Source organism: Salvia hispanica, chromosome 1 (assembly GCF_023119035.1).
Source record: "Salvia hispanica cultivar TCC Black 2014 chromosome 1, UniMelb_Shisp_WGS_1.0, whole genome shotgun sequence".
NCBI lineage: Eukaryota > Viridiplantae > Streptophyta > Magnoliopsida > Lamiales > Lamiaceae > Salvia > Salvia hispanica.
In genome coordinates this window covers 49,689,864-49,707,637 of record NC_062965.1, presented here as the reverse complement: position 1 = coordinate 49,707,637, position 17,774 = coordinate 49,689,864, and the positions used below count along the sequence as shown (strand labels likewise).

Genomic DNA, 17,774 nt, shown 5'->3' with positions numbered 1-17,774 from the left:
TTTTATTATTTTTTAATTTTAAACAGGCTTAAATGAAAAAAAAAAGTCAACAATCAGGTCCATATAAAACTCACTACAGAAGAAAAGACTAAAGAACAACACGAAAGCTATTTAGCAACCTATTTACAAAACATGTCAGCAACCAAAAAAACCAACACACTCACCAAATAACCAAAAATGCAAAAACAACCCTAGACTCAACAGCCCTCAACAAACAAAGGCAAAAGGAAAAGTAAGAGGATGGAAGAAACCACAATAAAACACGCGCAAAACTAAATATCGGTCTATCAAGTTCAAACTTTCTGACTCCGTGTGTCTTCATATCTCTCGCTCACTTTCTAATACATCTCAACTCAGGCCTTGGGAGAAGGGAAAATTGAGGCACCAACTTGTAACCCAAGCTCTTTAAGTGTCAAAAGATAAGTTTCTTCTCTATCAAATTGGTATAAAGCCTTGAAAGACAGGGTTTATTTCTACTGTCCCAAATGGATCACGCAATTAATAAAATGGGGCGATCTACTTCCTCTTCTCAAATAGTCAATTTTTAAATTACATCCTATCTACATTTTATTACTACTACTATAATAAAACTATAAGGATAAAAAATACCGGGTGAATTGTTGATTAGTTTGTCAATAAATGATTCTTTCAAGACTTATCTATATATTCACCTAAACCCTACCTAATGAAAGTAAGGGTGAGAAAAATACCATGATTTAAGAGTATTTAATTTGTTTCTTAAAATTTGTGTCTGTTTTAGATCAAACCAAATTAATATATTTTTTTTCAAAATTTTATCTGTTTGTTTCGATATCGGGTCAAAGTGGGTTCAAATCATCCCATAAATGAAATTCTAATAAAATCACTTTTAGGATAAAAACTAACCAGTTTAATGTTTAGCATTTAAAATTATAAATTGTAATGTTTTGAACCAGATCATGATTCATGACAAAATGGTGTGTTCTTTTAATATGAATCACTATAATTGTGGGCATGATATTTTTATCACTCTTGTGTTTACTTATATTTCATGCCAAATGATTGATTAATTTTTTATTGATTGCTTCTGAATGTAAGTAAGTTTATGACATGGGTAATAAGTCAACTTTTGGTTGCTTAACCATTTTGTCCATATATATTAATCTTCAAAAAACCCAATTAAATTAAATGTAATATAAGTTCCACGACTTTTTTTCAAATTGATGACCAAGTGTAATTCTGTTGTTCCTCGGTTTTATTTACATTGACGAATGACAATCTAAGTGTAATTTTGTTGATAAAATATTATTTTAATAATTAATTGCAGTATCATGATATGCGTAATTCATTTCATAAGACGATTTGAGTTTTATTGTGATTGTAATTAAAAATCATAAAAATTACTCAATTTAATAACTAGTCAAAAAATACAAATGATTTAATCTTCATAGCTACTCATTTTGTTATTTTACCTACGAGATGTACATTAACCGGGATCCATTAACTATCGCAACGTGATTTTAATTTCACTCTGAAGAATTGTTTAGTAGAAGTGATAGCTATGAAAAATGGCCAAACGAATACGTGACCTAACATGTTCTACATTTAATTTCTTTAAGAATTTGTAAAGAATTGTTTAAGAAATAGTTAGTGGAAGACTGGTAAAACAGTCAAATGTTTACTAGTCATAACGTGTTTTTGGTTCCATTCTCTTAATAAAGTAAGTATATGTTTTAATATGATTGGCATATGATTGGTTTGTAGCATAAATTATTTCACTCGGTGTACTTATATAGTTATAGTAGATTAAAAAAAATGATATGTGCCCTAACATGTTTTTCATGTCATTTCTCAAGAATTGTTTAGTGGGTGTCATAGCTATATAAATGCACCTTCTTCTTCTTCCACACAATTCAACTACAACTGCAAATATCAAAAAGACTTTCTTCACTCATAATCTCTTTAAATATGCTAAGTTTGCTCAAAATGTTGAAGAGGAATAACATGGCGGCAGCATCCGCCAGCAGCATCACTTCTTCTCCGCCGTCGATCTCTGCTTGGGAATCAGCCGATGCCGGCCGTGCTAGATGGGTTTACGGCGAGAGTACGAGAAAACCTGATTCCGAGCATGAGGATTATGCTATGAGAAGAGCAAGGGAAGCTGAGAAGGCCGAAAAGATAATGCACATCATTTGTTGGGGTCCCACTAGGTAGAGTTTTGTCGCCGCCCGTGTAGATATAGTAAAATATGATAAGAACACATTTTAGATAAAATAATTTCAAGACGTAGAAATTATCTACCCTATCAAATATGACTTTATGATTTTTTTACTTGTCTAGAACTAAAAATAGTACTATTAGTATTACATTTTATTGTCTTGATCTACTTTCTCATCTTTATATATCGGGTAATTAATCTCGTGTCAATGGTTACTTTGTAAATATACTTACAAAATTTAAATTTGTGTTACATTTTGTTTATAACTTAATTAGTAATAGTACTAGTAGTATTTTTACTTGAAACAATATGCAATTCTTAGCCCCAAAATCGTGTTAGTAAGAAATTGATGTGTGCAATGGATATCGTTAATGGAAAAATAAAAATAATGTTTACAAGTACTTGGAACAAAATCTAATAATTGGGCCTACTCCATCTAGCCCAATTATACCATTAAATGAAGCCACTCTGAGAAGCCCAAAACAAGTTCATTCTTTTTAGTTGCAGCCCAAACTTTGAGAAGCCCAAAATAAGTTCATTCTTTTCTTTTTCTTTGTAGACGTACCGTTGACCGAAGTGACTGCAACGATACTCTCGTTTATGTCTTCGAGCACACTTTCATCTATCAAACCATAAAGTAATTAATGGAGAAAAATAGATAAAATTGTAAATAAAATGAGTTTTAATGTGCAATTAATAAAGTAAGAAAAAGAAGGAAAAATGAGTGAAATAATGTTAGTGGATTGTAGGGTCCATATTATTAGTGGTGTGTAGTTGGTTAAAAACTTACCATATTAAAATTTTGTCTAATTTTCGAGAACGACCAAAAATAGTAAAGCTAGTCTATATTTTGAGGACCGATAAATTATATTGCTTCCAAATTGCTTAAGAACCAATTTGATTTCCAGCAAATGATAAATAATACAACTATTAATTTTACCTTATACTACTAAAATAAATTTCAATTTTTATCAAACTAATGCAAAAATAAACAAGTACTCACATGAGCCCCATAGTAAGTTGTGATCCAATGAGGTGTAGGTGAAATACCATAAGATCTGTCACAATTTTGGATGAATTTCTCCAAGTTGATAATCGACCATTTCTTTATAATAGCACGCAATGTCTCTGGTGATAGCGAAGTAGCCGGCGGAAATTCGGCCGATAGAATCAGTCCCGGTGGGAGCGTCGTCGATCGCTTGGCACATTCTTCGCACACTTATTGTTGTGGGTAGTTATATTGAGCCGCGTTCGCTTACATACGGACCAAAATTTGCTTTAACTCATCCACACTATTTAATGTCTAGAAATACTATAATTTTAATGTCTAGAAATACTATAATTTTAGGAAATTGGCCAGAAAAATTATTAACTTTCACAAAAGTTTGAGATTTCCCACAACTATTAAAAGTGATCTTAAAAACTACTATGTTTTGAGTCGTGCGGATTTCCCACACTAAACATTTTGGCATAAGTTTTGGCTACGAGGAACGCCATCCATATTATCATCAGTTTCCTGATCCCAACAACATGGAATATAACTCCAACTATTACACGTAGGTTTTTTTATATTCCACGCAAGCAAAATTTATTCTTGAAACTTTAATGTGAGAAATTCGCACAATATAAAAACTTGGTAATTTTAATACCACTTTTAAGGTTGTGGAAAATACCTAATTTTTGTGAAAGTTCATGGTTTTTTTGACCAATTTCCCCAACCTTTAAAAGTGGTCTTAAAAATCACCAACTTTAAAAGTGGTCTTCTTAAAAATCACCAACTTTTTGAATCGTGCGGATTTCCCACGCTAAAGTTTTTGGCATAAGTTTTGTCTACATGGAATGCTGACACTAATTCTAGAACATCCATATTATCATCAGTTTCATGATCCCAACAAGATGGAATATAGCTCCGACTATTACACGTAGCTGAAATTTATGCCACAAATTTTAGTGTGGAAAATTCACACAATTTGAAAATTTGATATTTTTTAAGACCATCTTTAAAGATTGTGGGAAATACCAAAATTTTATGAAAGGTCATAGTATAAAATACTACTATTACTTTTTTTAGATGAGAAGAAAAAGCTAATCACATAGTCTTAGTGTTTGAATTAATAGTGTATTGTCAAAAATTCTACTACTATATTATTATATTATCATAAGGGCTTATGGGAATCACAATCAATTTTGTGATGTTATACTCTTTTTGCATGTGGTTTGTTTTTCAACTTTGAGAATATTTTATTTGTATAGAAGGGAATACCTAGATTACTTACTAGGTGTATACATCTCTATCACGGGGGAGTCATTGAATTTATTTGCAAAGAATGGTTACACTTTGATTTCATTTTTAAAGTTAGGGATAAATAAGACAATCACTTTCTTCTCATGCAAACTCACCCACTTTCACAAACGTGATCTCATTTTTAAAGAAAATATGAAGAGATGGCCCTATTAAGAAACATGTTAATCATTTTGACGTTGGAAAACACGGCCTATTATAAGATATACTCTATATTTTTGTTTATATTGAACTACTCCATGTCACATTTTATTCACTTTTCTCTAATTTCAATCTCATTTTAATTTTTTCCATTCTATCTAATGACATCAAGAAGAATATTTTTTCAGTTGTGGACTTTTGCTTTCGCATAATGTGACCAAATTACCTAAGTACGTACATTTGCTTTGTCTCTCCAATTAATTCAAGCATGCACACATATACCATTTTAACTACTCACAAACCATTGCTTGTGCAATGTAATAACCTTACTACAATAGCAAACAGAATATTTGAGAGCTATAAGTAGTGTAATCACTAGTCATTAATCATTACAACCATCCATACTAAGAGCCATGAATTCATTTCAATCATCACTCATTTTTCTCCTCATTCTTCCCTTCTCCCTTCATGTTATCTGAACCTCACCCTACGTCCCTAGGCTTTCTCTCCCCCATCAAGTGAGTGTGCTTAGCTCAATAGATGGTTTTGACCTCTATTACTACGCACAATCACTTAATCATTTCAATTTTGCACCCTTAAGCTATAATACCTTCAACCAAAAATATTTTGTCAACACCAAATATTGGGGCGGTCCGAATTCGAGCCGCCACATTTTTGCGTATCTTGGTGCCGAGCAGCCACTCGATGCCTCCGGCATCAACTCCATTGGCATCATCAATGATGATGCCCCTCGTTTCTAGGCTCTCTCTATTTTTATAGAGGTAATTAATACTCCATGTTTCCATTCTTTGTTACTCACACTTTATTATATATTATATATACTGATAACAAATACTCCATTTGATAATGTGATTATATTTTGCAGCACCGATATTATGTAGAATCAACTCCATTTAGAACGATGGATGAGGCCTTGCGAAATGAAACAACGCGCTGGTACTTTAATTCGGCTCAAGTGTTAGCCGACTACGCTTAACTTTTATTACACGTCAAGAACGAATTTTCAGCAACATGATTCTCCAATCATTGTCTTCGGAGGATCATATGGCGGAAGTAAGTGAATATGGTTTTAAATATATACATTTATATATATAATTATTAGTGTGCTTTGTATAATTATTTGTTGTTGAATTTCAGTGCTAGCAACTTGGTTTCGCCTTAAATACCCATACATAGCTCTCGGCGCACTAGCTTCATGAGCTCCGGTCTTGTACTTCGACGATATAGTTGAAGATGGGTATTTCTCCGTCGTCACCAAAGACTTCAAGGTAATTCATATTTTACCAATTTTACGTTGATGATTGCATTCATTTATTCATTCTTGAATTGATGTAGGAGGCTAGCCTAAGTTGCTATGAGAGCATAAAGACATCATGGGATGATATGGATTACATAACGTCATTAACAGGAGGCCTCTCCATTTTGAGTAAGAGATTCAATACTTGCTTGTAAGTAATTAGCATAGCATTAGTAATAATGATGATTATATTTGTACACTAAAAATTTAGGAAAATTGTTTAGAAAATCATGAATTTTCACTAAAAATTAGTATTTTCCACCGCATTTAAAAGTGATCTTAAAAATCACCAATTTTTCATACTGTGCAAATTTCCCACTTTTCGATATAAATTTCACCTACGTGGAACATCAAAAAACATACACTAAAGTTTTCCCACAACCTTTAAAAGTGGTCTTAAAAATCACCAACTTTTCATACTGTGCAAATTTCCCACACTAAAGTTTTCGATATAAATTTCACCGACTTGGAACGTCAAAAAACCTACGTGTAATAGTCAGAGTTATATTCCATCTTGTTGAGATCATGAAAGATATGATAATGTGGATGATCTATAATTAGTGTTAGCATTCCACACGTACGCAAAAACTTATGTCGAAAAGTTTAGTGTAGGAAATCCGCACAATCAAAAAGGGGTAATTTTAAGACCACTTTTAAAGGTTGTGGAAATTGGTTAGAAAAACTATGAACTTTCACAAACATATGGTATTTCCCACAACCTTTAAAAGTGGTCTTAAAATGATCAACTTCAAATTGTGCGAATTTCTCACACTAAAGTTTCCGACATAAATTTTGCCTACTTGAAATGTCAATAAACTTAAGTGTAATAGTCGAAGCTATATTCCATCTTGTTGGGATCATGAAACTGATGATAATGTGGATACTCTAGAATTAATGTCAGCATTCCACCTAGGCAAAACTTATGCTGAAAAATTTAGTGTGGGAAATCTGCACGATTCAAAAAGTTGGTGATTTTTAGACTTTTTTTAAAAGATGTGGGAAATACCAAATTTTCGTAAAAGTTCATGATTTTTAATCCATAATATCATGAAAACTTGATCCATGCGAAAAATGAAAATCGCACCGTTAGAATCGCGTTGCATAACATCAACCAATTAATAAAAATGTGTGACACGGATAAATGATATTTATCAAGACTTAAATAATGTTCAACGAATCATCATATATATATCAAAGGACCCAAAAATCAAAACACTTATTCAAAACATAAAATCTAGCATCTTATAAGTTAGATTTTGGTTAATTGGAGGAAAATTATTGATCTTTAAAATACAAATAACAAATATCTAAACAAAAAAACCGTTCCAAATTAAATACTTATTTTCCCATAAAATCTAGCATCTTATATCATTCGACAACCTAGCTACTCTCCAAATAAAATCTAACATATATCCCGTAAATTTGGATCAAACATTTCTGGTTATGAGAAGTACTTAAGTTTCTTGTAGTTTTGGGTGAATAGTCTAAAATAGGTTTTGGCTTAATTAGGAAGAGTTTAGTGTGGAGTCGGATGTGGTTTTAGAGTTACGTTGTCATTTGATGCATTTATGTTTATTTTGATAAAATCATCATTGAAACATGAATTTCTCTCTAAAACTCATCACCATACTATTAAAATTTAAAATTAAGAAAGTAATAATATACTCTAAAAAATCACGATTAATAAGTACTACTCCCTCCGTCCCAATTAAAAAATTGGGTTGAAAAGTTAGAGAGAGAAATAAAGTAAAAAAGATAAAAAGAGAGTAAAGTAGATGGTGGAATAAAGTAAGAGTGATTGAATGTTTTGCTTTTTTTTTTTAAAAAAGAATGATTCGAACTTAGTTGGGACGGAGAAAGCAGTAGCAGTAATTAACAAAAAAAAATCCAAAAATACAAAAATTGTACTACTACTCTATGATATTTTTCAAATATTTTACTCGAAGTGGGCCCAGACCTTTGATCAAAATTCTCTAATACTACTTGCTTAACTTTTGTTATATCATGAAGTTTTCATTTGACAAATTCATACTCTAAAATAAAACAACGTATAGAAAGATTTTAGAGAAATGAGAAAGGAAAAATATGTGATTTTGACATAGAATTTTATATGAAGAATTATTGTGCCATATTTTATCATTTTTAATATTGTCGGATAAGAAATGATTTTAGACCACATTTATCATTTGAAAAACACCCATATGTGGAGCTCAAAAATCATACTACTATATGTAACTTTTGAATGCAAGACTTTTGAATATCATGTCATCTAAAGCTTGAAATATGAGAATTATCCATCTCAAGCTAGCATAAATAGAACATCTACTTAAGTATCTCATTTGGAGCTTCATCTAAACGTAAATAGAACTTAGGATTAGAACTGACTTTTGAGTATCATCCGTTCTTTAAATTAACCGATATAAATCAGAACACATCATATAGTGACAAAGACTTACAGGGGCTCACCCTATCCCCCTCTTTCTCCTCCATCGTCGATGCTTTCTCCCGACTTCTAGCCGGGTCAAACCCAGATCCGGCCTGGGTTCATATATAATTTATACTAGAAATTACTCCCTCTGTTCCCGATTAAGAGTCACACTTTTCATTTCGGTCCGTCCCCAATTAAAAGTTACACTTCACTTTTACCATAAATAGTAAATAGGTCTCACATTCCACTAACTCAATTCACTCACATTTTATTATAAAAGCAGGGTCTTATTCTAATGCTTATAACACTCTAATCCAAAATCAAGACTAAATCTCCACTCTTAGATTTTAAAATGAGTGGATGAGATTAAAGCTCACAAATCTCAATAAATAGTAGACAAAATATCAACAAAAGGGTAATATCGTCATTATGTTATCATATGATAATTTTCGTGGTGTTTTTTTATATCAACATTGTGTATTACAAATATCAACAATATGACATTAGAATATCAACACAAGGACAAGAAAATATCAACACATTTTTATTGAGATTGGACATGCATGATATGAGATTTTGCCTACAATATATTGAGATTTTTTGTTGCATTTGTTTATTAAAGCTGTTTATCAACATGTACGAAAATTGAAATATAATTTATCAAATTTCATCACCCGAACATCGTCGGAACATATGCAATTGAGATCTCGTTGGAATCCTTATTAAATTATCTTTAATTTGATATATTTTTTGCGAAAAAATAATTTAAATTGAGAGAGTTATGTAAATTTAAAGATTTGAGATGATTTTGAGGAGAGAGAAAGAAGTTAGTTATAATTAATACATAGGATTTGACATTAATATCCTTTTAATTTAATTAATAATTATTTAAATTTAAAATATATTACACTTGACATTTATATCAACCGCAAGATCTTCTAATCTAATGGTTAAAAATTGGTCTTAATTTTGGATTGATAATTAGTTAGCAATTGATCAAATCCTTATAGAAGCAATATAAAGAAATGGATCTCACATTCCACTAATTTTTTTAATAAATTTTTCTTTATATTTTTTTTAATTCGTGTCCGATCAAAGTATGACTATTAATTAGGGGCGGAAGGAGTATACGAGAGATTGAGTCCTTGAGGTGTACCTATAAAAATACTTGATGTAACAAATAAATAATCTTAAAACAAAACAAAAAAACAAGACAATAGATTCCTAATTAAATCTCTCCAACGTGTCACCATTTAAACACAACACCAATTCAGATTCAGTCTCCTCACTTTTGGGACCCCTTTTTCTCTCTCTCGTACTTAAACAAACAAACCACTCTTTCTCTCTCATCTCCCCCTTTCCCTTTCCCTCTTTTCCCCCCAATTTTTTTCCTCCACCCCCAAAAAACCCTAGTTTTCTCCCCTCCGAGCCCTCGCTCCCCCCTCTCCCCAATTCCCACCATCCTCATTTTTCCTGGCTAATTCACCCTCGCAAATCGCAATTCAGCTGAAATCATGGACGATTCGGAGCAGAATAAGCTGTTTGTCGGGGGCATTTCGTGGGACACGACGGACGATGCCCTCAAGGACCATTTCGGCCAGTACGGCGCCGTTTTGGGCTCCGTGATTGCTCGGGATCGGATTTCCGGTAACCCCAGGGGCTTCGCCTTCGTCACCTTCTCGGATTCTTCCGCCGTCGACCGCGCTCTTCAGGATTCCCATCAAATTCTTAGCAGAACGGTCTGCTTCTTGCTTATTCTACTTTTTAGGGTTTTTCCATATTTTCTCCCCGTTTGCTTTATTTTTAGGGCTTTTTTGTCGACTGATTTTGTATTCTTCAAATTATCTCTTTTTCGCGCTTCTGTGTTGGCCATTTTTTTAATTTATTTTTAAATCTTTTTTCTTTTGGGTTTTTTCCCCGTGCATGGCTGAATAATTGGAACTGTCGTGGTCAATGAGCTTCGCCTTGTGCATCGTTGTGTGCGTTTGTTTGCTCTCCTGCATCGGCTGCTATATTTTAATTTTAATTATTTATATTTTCAAAGCTGGAGTTTTTGCACCCTTTTTCGCGCATGCAGTTTTTGCTAATTTTTATTTAACTTTTTCATTGCTTACCATATACTTTGATGCCTGTTTGCAGGTTTTGTCAACAGTTTCCTTTTCTTGTAATTAGCTTTAGGTCTTGATTTGCTCTGATTATCAGGTGCTAGCGCCTCATTCTTTCCCTGTATATTTAACACTTTTGCTTCCTCTTTAATTCGGAAAAGTTATTGAAAACATGATATTGTTCGCGGGCTGGAGTTATTTAATCTTTCAAACTTTTCCATCAACTTGTCATTTATAGGTGGAAGTGAAGAGGGCCATTCCCAGGAGCGAACAACAAAGTCAACAACAGAACTATAGGGGAGTGAGTAGGAATAACAGTAGGACTAACAGTAGGAGCAACGTGCAGTTTAGGACGAAGAAGATTTTCGTAGGGGGTTTGTCGGCTAACTTGACTGAGGAAGAATTCAGAAGATACTTTGAGAAGTTTGGTAGGATTACTGATGTAGTTGTGATGCATGACAATCTGACTCATAGGCCGAGAGGATTTGGTTTTATTACCTTTGATTCAGAGGATTCGGTGGAGGAAGTTATGCAGAAGAGCTTCCATGAGTTGACTGGAAAGCTCGTCGAGGTTAAAAGAGCTGTTCCAAAGGATGGAATTGGCAGTAGTAACATTGGTTATAATGGAAGGTTAGGCGATGCAAGAAGCCCTACTAGCTTCAATTCTTATCAGCAGGGGAGTTACGTGCCTGTAAATTCTAGATATGGGTATTTCCCTGGATATGGTAATGTGGCTGGGTACCCATACGGAGCTGGGATGTATGGTGGTGGTTATCCCTCTGGAGGGTATGGTGGAATTAGTTACGGACTCACTCCAATTGCCCCAAGGAGTCCTTGGAATCCAGCGATGGTTGGTGTCAGGGGAGGTTTCCTGCCTTATGGAAGTGCCGCTCCTGTGTATCCCTCCTACGTGAATGGCGGACCTGGAGTTATGGGACTGTCTATGAACGGATATGGTGGTGGGATATTGGGTGGAGAAGCTCAACACTCGACTGAGTCAACACCCTCTCAGACTGGTATAAATAATGTAGATGCCAATTCTTTTGGTTCCAGTAGAGGTTTCGGAGGTGCAGCTAGCAAACAGAGTCATAGAGTTAGTGATAAGTCTTACCAAGCTGCTAACTCAAGCTGACTGCTTGCCATCTTCATTGTGGATATTGACATGTTAGAAGTTTCTCCCACTGACAGAGTTGGGTATATCATTCTTCCAATGTCCATGCTTTAGATCTCTTTCTAATTCTTATAAAAATTTCGTGTGTTTTCTTGTTCTTAATTTCAAAAATCAATGGAATCTGGACTCAGTTATTGTAATATAATTTTTTTATAAATTTATTTTTTCCATACCTTGTTTCCATTTCTCCTGACAAATGTTGATGGCCATGCTCTGGAGTCACTTTCTGCCCATAGAGGTAAGTCCTGATTGATGCTCTGAGGGTGCTTATTTGGATGGTGCTTGTTTTTTTGTTTTTTTTTTGCATTCGTTTTGAAGTAGATTTCGTAAAAGCCTTGAGTTGATCTCCGAGTCAGTTGCGATGATCTTGTATGGTAATGGTCCCTATTTGTATTGTAATTTCAGGAATCATCATGGTTTCCCGAGTCAGATTTTCCTGGTCATTTTGTGTACTGCTTATGATGACTTTCATTTCCTATTGAAACTGCTGAGGGAAAGGAATATATGCCACTCTTTTTTTTTAAACTGAGATTCATGTAAGATGCATATTCGGTATTCTTGCTATGAATGAATGTTGATGATGCTTTGGGTATAAGGTGGCTTTGCTGTTAAGATATTGACTAAATAAATGGCAGGTTTATTAGCAATTTTCGATGTGTTATTGTTTCCGATTCATGGAATGTTTTTTTGAATGGGAGGGAAGAGAATTAGCTAATTTGACTATTATACTATTGCTCAATCAACTAAAATTGAATATTTTTAAAAAAGTTTTATAATGTGCAAAAACTGTTGGCTTCTTATTTACGCTACTAGACATGTACACTGATCACTGATGTACATATTAAGAGTTAGGACCAACATCAAATCATAAAATATTTTCTTATATTAGATAATAATGTTCATTTTGTAATGTTTACTAACTAATAACTGGATCCTAAAATGAAGGCTTGGTCAAAAGATTATGAAAATGATAACTTCGCCACGAAATACGATTTCACGCATTGAAGTGAGCTTGAATTCTTGACCAACTTTTAATTTTTAAATATATTGAGTGTTTTGAATTGTTTCCACTTTAATGAGCCATCAATTTTGGTGGGGTGTTAATTAAGGAGGCTATTTCCTATGAAAATACGTTATTTACTATGACAGCAAAACATAGCGCATGCATCGGCCAATAAATCAACACCTCATTAATATCTACTACTACTATAAGCAAATTCCTCGTCTTCTATATTGTCATTAGTGAATAATTAATTTAAATATGTTAATTACATCTCCTATGTTTAACAAAAATAATCCATGTGATGTCTAACATTATAGTGAGCTAACATTTGCTTTTAAATTTTTTAGGAAATTGTTACACTTAGAAAATTGTGGTTTTATTACCATCCGACGGCGATTAGCAACTTTTTTTGAAAAAAATCTCATTAATTCAAACCAAATTTTCAGAACTATCCAATGAAGATATGATAATAATTAATACCAATTTATTGTACACAACAAGAAAATTGAAAATTTGAAAATGAAGTTTATTACTGTACACTTCACTTCGATAAAAATTGAGTCATTCAGGAGTCTAAATTTATTTTTGACCAATTTTTAAATTTGTATTTGAAAAATTAATAAAACTTGGGATTTGAAATATTTCGATAGATGCTATAATCAGAGACCACATATTTATATCTCTTCATTTTCTTACCAGAAAAAAAAACCCCAAAAAAACCAGACTTTCTTTCCAATGATGCCTCTGCTAACTCCGGCCGCAAACGGCGGCGGCGCGGTGCTCTCCTCCTCCCACCACTGCTCCCTCAAATCCGTCCACCCCGTCGCCCCCCTCTTCTCCAAACGCCGCCCCACTTTCTCCGCCTCCCGCGCCCTCAAACCCCTCACGCTCGCCAACGCCGCCGACTCCTCCTCCGGCGCCTCCGCCAAGCCCTCCGCCGCCTCCACCTCCTCCTCCTCCGCCCCTTTCGACGACCAGGGCTCCGCCCCGACTCCCATCTCGCTCGTGGGCCAGGAAAATGTCCCCCTCGAAGGCGTGATTCAGTTCGAGAAGCCGGATTCCTCTTCTCGTCTCGCCAAATGGGGGTATTTACATATTCATCTCTCTCACTCTATTTGTGTGTGGGCTTGTGTTTTGCTGAAATTGGATTGCAAAATTGCAGTCTTGTGGCTGCGTTAGCTGGCGGCGATGTTGCAATGTTGTTGTTGTTTGCGGCAATTGGGAGGTCTAGCCATGGATTGCCTGTTTTCGATTTTGAAACCTTCAAAACAGCCGACCCTTTCATTGCAGGTGTGTTTTTCGCGCCCTAAGTTTGTAAAGTTGATTCCTTTTTCATTTTATCTATGGGTATATGCTGCATTTACTTTTTTTTTTAAAGTAATTTATGCATTTGGTAGTGTTGAATTGTGTCTGTTTGAATGATTAGGGTGGTTTTTGAGTGCATACTTTCTTGGGGGATTCAGCAAGGAAGGCAGAGGGAAGAATGGTTTACAGAGTGCTGTTGTTGCAGCTGCGAAATCCTGGTCTTTGGGGATTCCGGTAACTCTTCTTTTCTTGTTTCGTGTGTTATACGAAATGGTATATACTCTGTTTTTGACTTGTTTCTTTGTCGTAGTTGTTTGTTTGTTGAGAGTCTAGCTGCTGATTTTTCACATTCTTGTCTGAGATTTTGTTGGTATAGAGAATGTGACTATTGTTTTTCCTTTTGTAATTGACATACTGTGACAGAAATTAGTGATTTCTAGGAGTTTATCTGTCTTGGTTTCTTTTGAGAGATACCTTTAAGCTTTGCTGGAACATGCTGTGGATTTTAGCTTACGATAAGTTTGGAATGCGCAAGTAGGAGGTGTGAAAATTTTTATGTTGGAGCTCTATTTGAGGAATTTCGGGTTAATTTTTGAGGTTTCTAAGATACTACTATTTTGTTTCTGGCTGGCCAAACTAAGGTCGATTCACCCCTTCCTTCAAGGTCCTTTCGAACTCATCCGGCAGGCCTCTTCCTAGTTTTTAATGTATTCACCACTGGATATAAAGGGACTAACAGCTTCATAAATATCCAAAGGTGCACCTTGCAACTATACTTCTGTTATAGTGAGAATGGAAAGCTTTTACGAACACAGTGTCACCATGGCATTTCAATAGATGCTTAATAGTATAAAGTATTGTAATCAGGTAAAGATATTCAATAGTTGTTTTAGACACAAAGAAATAATGCTTGGAAGTTATATGAGTCATGCTATCGAACTTTCGAATTCTTGTGAAAGACTAAACATGTGGATCAGTTCATTTTCTGTACCTTAGCGGAAAACTGAAAGCTTGTTTAGTAAGGATAGACATTGCTGAATAACTTTTAAGTGGCTTGCCTTCTGTAAGTGCCTCCTTGGCTTGTGTTTTTTGTCCTGTTAGTTTTATCTTTTATTGGTAATTCTCAAGTTCATACTCAAGATTAGATTTGTCTTACCTGATTAGATGTCTATTACAATTGAATCTAATAAAAATCTACTCTAAAGTAATATTTTTACATATTTATTCATTTCGAATGTCGATCAGTCTTCGTCCTCTAGCCTCTGAACATGCTTATATTTTGCAAAGTTCACTTGTTAAACCTCTTAAAATGTCCCGTGAATGCCTTCTTTACTGTGAGAGAGAGGGAGAGACTTCTTTGCTGAAAAATGGTGTTTTATAGTATGTGGAGGCTTACTGATTTTATTAGCGGAGGAGGCTGCAATTCAACCAAGCAGCAATAGCTTTTTCCAAGATTACATGCTAGGCTTTCAGTTTACTTTTGTGAATTGTCAAACTATGAAAGTGCTACGAGCATGGTTTAGTGATAAAGAAAAATGTGCTTTTCCTAGTGGAAGAAAAGTTAGAAGGAATCTGCAGGAACTGAAAGGAGGCATCCTGGTTATAGAACTGCAAATTGAAGGTGGCTGTGTTGTTGAAATAGTAGTGGTGAAAAAATGATCCAATAGTAGATTGGTAGAGCAGTTGAGGGGCTATAGAGTGATAAGGTTTCGTATAATTTGTTGTTTAGAAGGCTTGCAATTTCAACTTCTATATTGTGATCTCTCTGGTTGAGGGTGTCCAGTTTCTTGTTGATAGCTGATACAAAGTCTCGGGGTCAGCTTTTTTTTTTTTTCTTTTTTTTTTTTAAAAAAAATCTTCATTTGAAAACACCATATTATTTGAAGCATATCATCCCCCTTTCACAAAACATAATATTCCTTTGTTGCCTAGTCTTGTGGAATTCTTTTGATACAGAGACCTTGACCTTTTTACTGTGAATCTTAGTGATGTTCGTTCACACCATAACATGCTGTCATTCACATTTCAGTTGGGAATAATCATAAGAGCACTCTCCATTGGCCATCCGCCACCAACGAACTTCATGCTGGTTACCATGGGAAGCACAGCCGTTTTACTTATTGGATGGCGAGCATTATTCTTTACCATTTTCCCCTCCGACAAGGGCAAGAAGAACGACGTATACAAGCGTGGCAGCCCTTTCGAACTGTTTGAGGTATGCACAAAACACTTTCTAGTCAGCAAATGAGACGTTATGCCATTTTCGTGAGATTCATTGAACAACCAACAATTTTGTTTCCGCAGTTGCTTACATCGTTGGTGAGAAGATGGTGATGAGCAGAGCAATTCTTTAGAGAGTCTAACTGTGATCATATTTCCTCCTTGGAGGTAACTTGTTGTGATTCCCTCCTTTTACATTTAAAAGAGAGGGAAAGTGTAAATGAAGAGAAGTTTTGATATCTGTATTGATACACATTTTTTATATCTAGTTTATACTACTACTTTTCATACACATGATTCCCCTTCATTGAATGTTTCTTGTACAACCATTTGATCATTATTTCGGACGACGAGGGAAGACTGCGGTTACACTTCCCGTGGGTGGGATCTCACGGGTGTGATCCTGTGAGATCCCGACTCACACAAGAGAACGTGTATTCTTGTTCGAGTTTGTGTGTCGATGGCAAGTGATGCTTCATAATTTACATTGTGCATAAGCATGTGATTTTTTTTTATGAGAATGATAACAATTTTCACTCTATTAATGATATTATTAGGCAAAGTGCAGAGATCAATTTATTACAAATAGTATCACAATTTAATGAGGTTTCTGAGGGGATGAGATCGCCTGCTGTGCCAAATAGCACAGCAGGAATTGCTGTGCTTAAAACGCAGGTCTCCAAGGCATAAAACGGCAGGTATGTTTCTTCTATTTCCTTTTTCTTTTTCCTTTTGTTTAGATTATCCATTCTTTTTTCTTAAGAAATTGAAACTAGGATCCTTTGCATTTTTTATGAATGATACAGTGATAAATTGAAGCACAAAATTCTTTTTACTAAAGAAATTGGAACTACGATCCTTACCATTTTTTATGAATGATAAAGTAATAAATTGAAGCAGAAACAAAAAAGAATGAAAAATCTAAACAAAAGGAAAAAGAAAAAGGAAATAGAAGAAACATACCTGTCGTTTTATGCCTTGGAGACCTGCGTTTTAAGCACAGCAATTCCTGCTGTGCTATTTGGCACAGCAGGCGATCTCATCCCGTTTCTGAGCTACTATAAAAACATGACCTTAACAAATCAGAGATGTGCATTTAATAAAAAGGCAGTAAATCTTTCATTTAAATCAGACAGATATTGTTGTTTATTACTCACTTTTCCTCTAATAATAGTGTATTTTTTTTTCGTTTTTGTACATCAACGATAATTAGTTACTCCTTCCATCCCACTTCAACAGTCTCAGTCACTTTTGCACATTCGTTTGTGGAATATGATACAAGTAAAACATAATTAAAGTGCAGAAATGGTAAAATAAGAGATAGAATAATGTAGAGAATGATCTTGTTTCAATTATTCTCTCGCTTACTTTACCATTTCTCTCGCTTTAACAATTTGTTATGATTTTTACAAAATGGATGTGAAAAAGTGATTGAAACTCCTAAAATGGGACGGAGGGAGTAAAATACACTAACCTGCTATATATACTTTCGAAATATCAATTGTTTATATTCTATCAGTATTGTGGGACATTTTCTCTACTTATTCCGTCCACTTAAATAAAATAAATACTTAACCCAGACTG

The 17,774-nt window shown here is 34.4% G+C and overlaps 2 protein-coding genes and 1 pseudogene across 4 annotated transcripts; all 3 read left to right on the top strand.

Moving 5' to 3' along the window:
- Positions 1-1,983: 1,983 nt before the first annotated feature.
- Positions 1,984-6,113, top strand: LOC125199549 (annotated as a pseudogene).
- Positions 6,114-9,735: 3,622 nt separating this feature from the next.
- LOC125202584 (heterogeneous nuclear ribonucleoprotein 1-like) lies at positions 9,736-12,254 on the top strand. 3 transcript variants are annotated; one of them, XR_007173121.1, is made up of 3 exons: positions 9,736-10,125; positions 10,730-11,680; positions 12,068-12,254. XR_007173121.1 is itself a non-coding variant. In XM_048101011.1 (2 exons), exons 1-2 carry the CDS (start codon positions 9,901-9,903, stop codon positions 11,621-11,623), a joined length of 1,119 nt encoding a protein of 372 aa, XP_047956968.1. In that variant the 5' UTR covers positions 9,736-9,900; the 3' UTR covers positions 11,624-11,834. The 3 variants fall into 3 exon arrangements, 1 of the variants encoding a protein (XP_047956968.1); XR_007173120.1 differs by having other exon boundaries at positions 10,730-11,685; XM_048101011.1 differs by lacking the exon at positions 12,068-12,254 and having other exon boundaries at positions 10,730-11,834.
- Positions 12,255-13,358: 1,104 nt separating this feature from the next.
- On the top strand, positions 13,359-16,482 carry LOC125211451. The gene is made up of 5 exons (XM_048111254.1): positions 13,359-13,750; positions 13,828-13,955; positions 14,092-14,204; positions 16,000-16,185; positions 16,275-16,482. The coding sequence occupies exons 1-5, from the start codon at positions 13,401-13,403 to the stop codon at positions 16,302-16,304; spliced, it is 807 nt and encodes a 268-aa protein (XP_047967211.1). The 5' UTR covers positions 13,359-13,400; the 3' UTR covers positions 16,305-16,482.
- Positions 16,483-17,774: the final 1,292 nt, after the last annotated feature.

Excerpts from the sequence above, each read along its gene's own strand:
- LOC125202584 (XM_048101011.1), top strand. The coding sequence starts at position 9,901 with ATGGACGATTCGGAGCAGAATAAGCTGTTTGTCGGGGGCATTTCGTGG. Across the intron at positions 10,126-10,729 it reads ATCAAATTCTTAGCAGAACG|GTGGAAGTGAAGAGGGCCAT; the intron begins GTCTGCTTCTTG and ends TGTCATTTATAG.
- LOC125211451 (XM_048111254.1), top strand. The coding sequence starts at position 13,401 with ATGATGCCTCTGCTAACTCCGGCCGCAAACGGCGGCGGCGCGGTGCTC. Across the intron at positions 13,751-13,827 it reads TCTCGTCTCGCCAAATGGGG|TCTTGTGGCTGCGTTAGCTG; the intron begins GTATTTACATAT and ends GCAAAATTGCAG. Across the intron at positions 16,186-16,274 it reads GCCCTTTCGAACTGTTTGAG|TTGCTTACATCGTTGGTGAG; the intron begins GTATGCACAAAA and ends TTGTTTCCGCAG.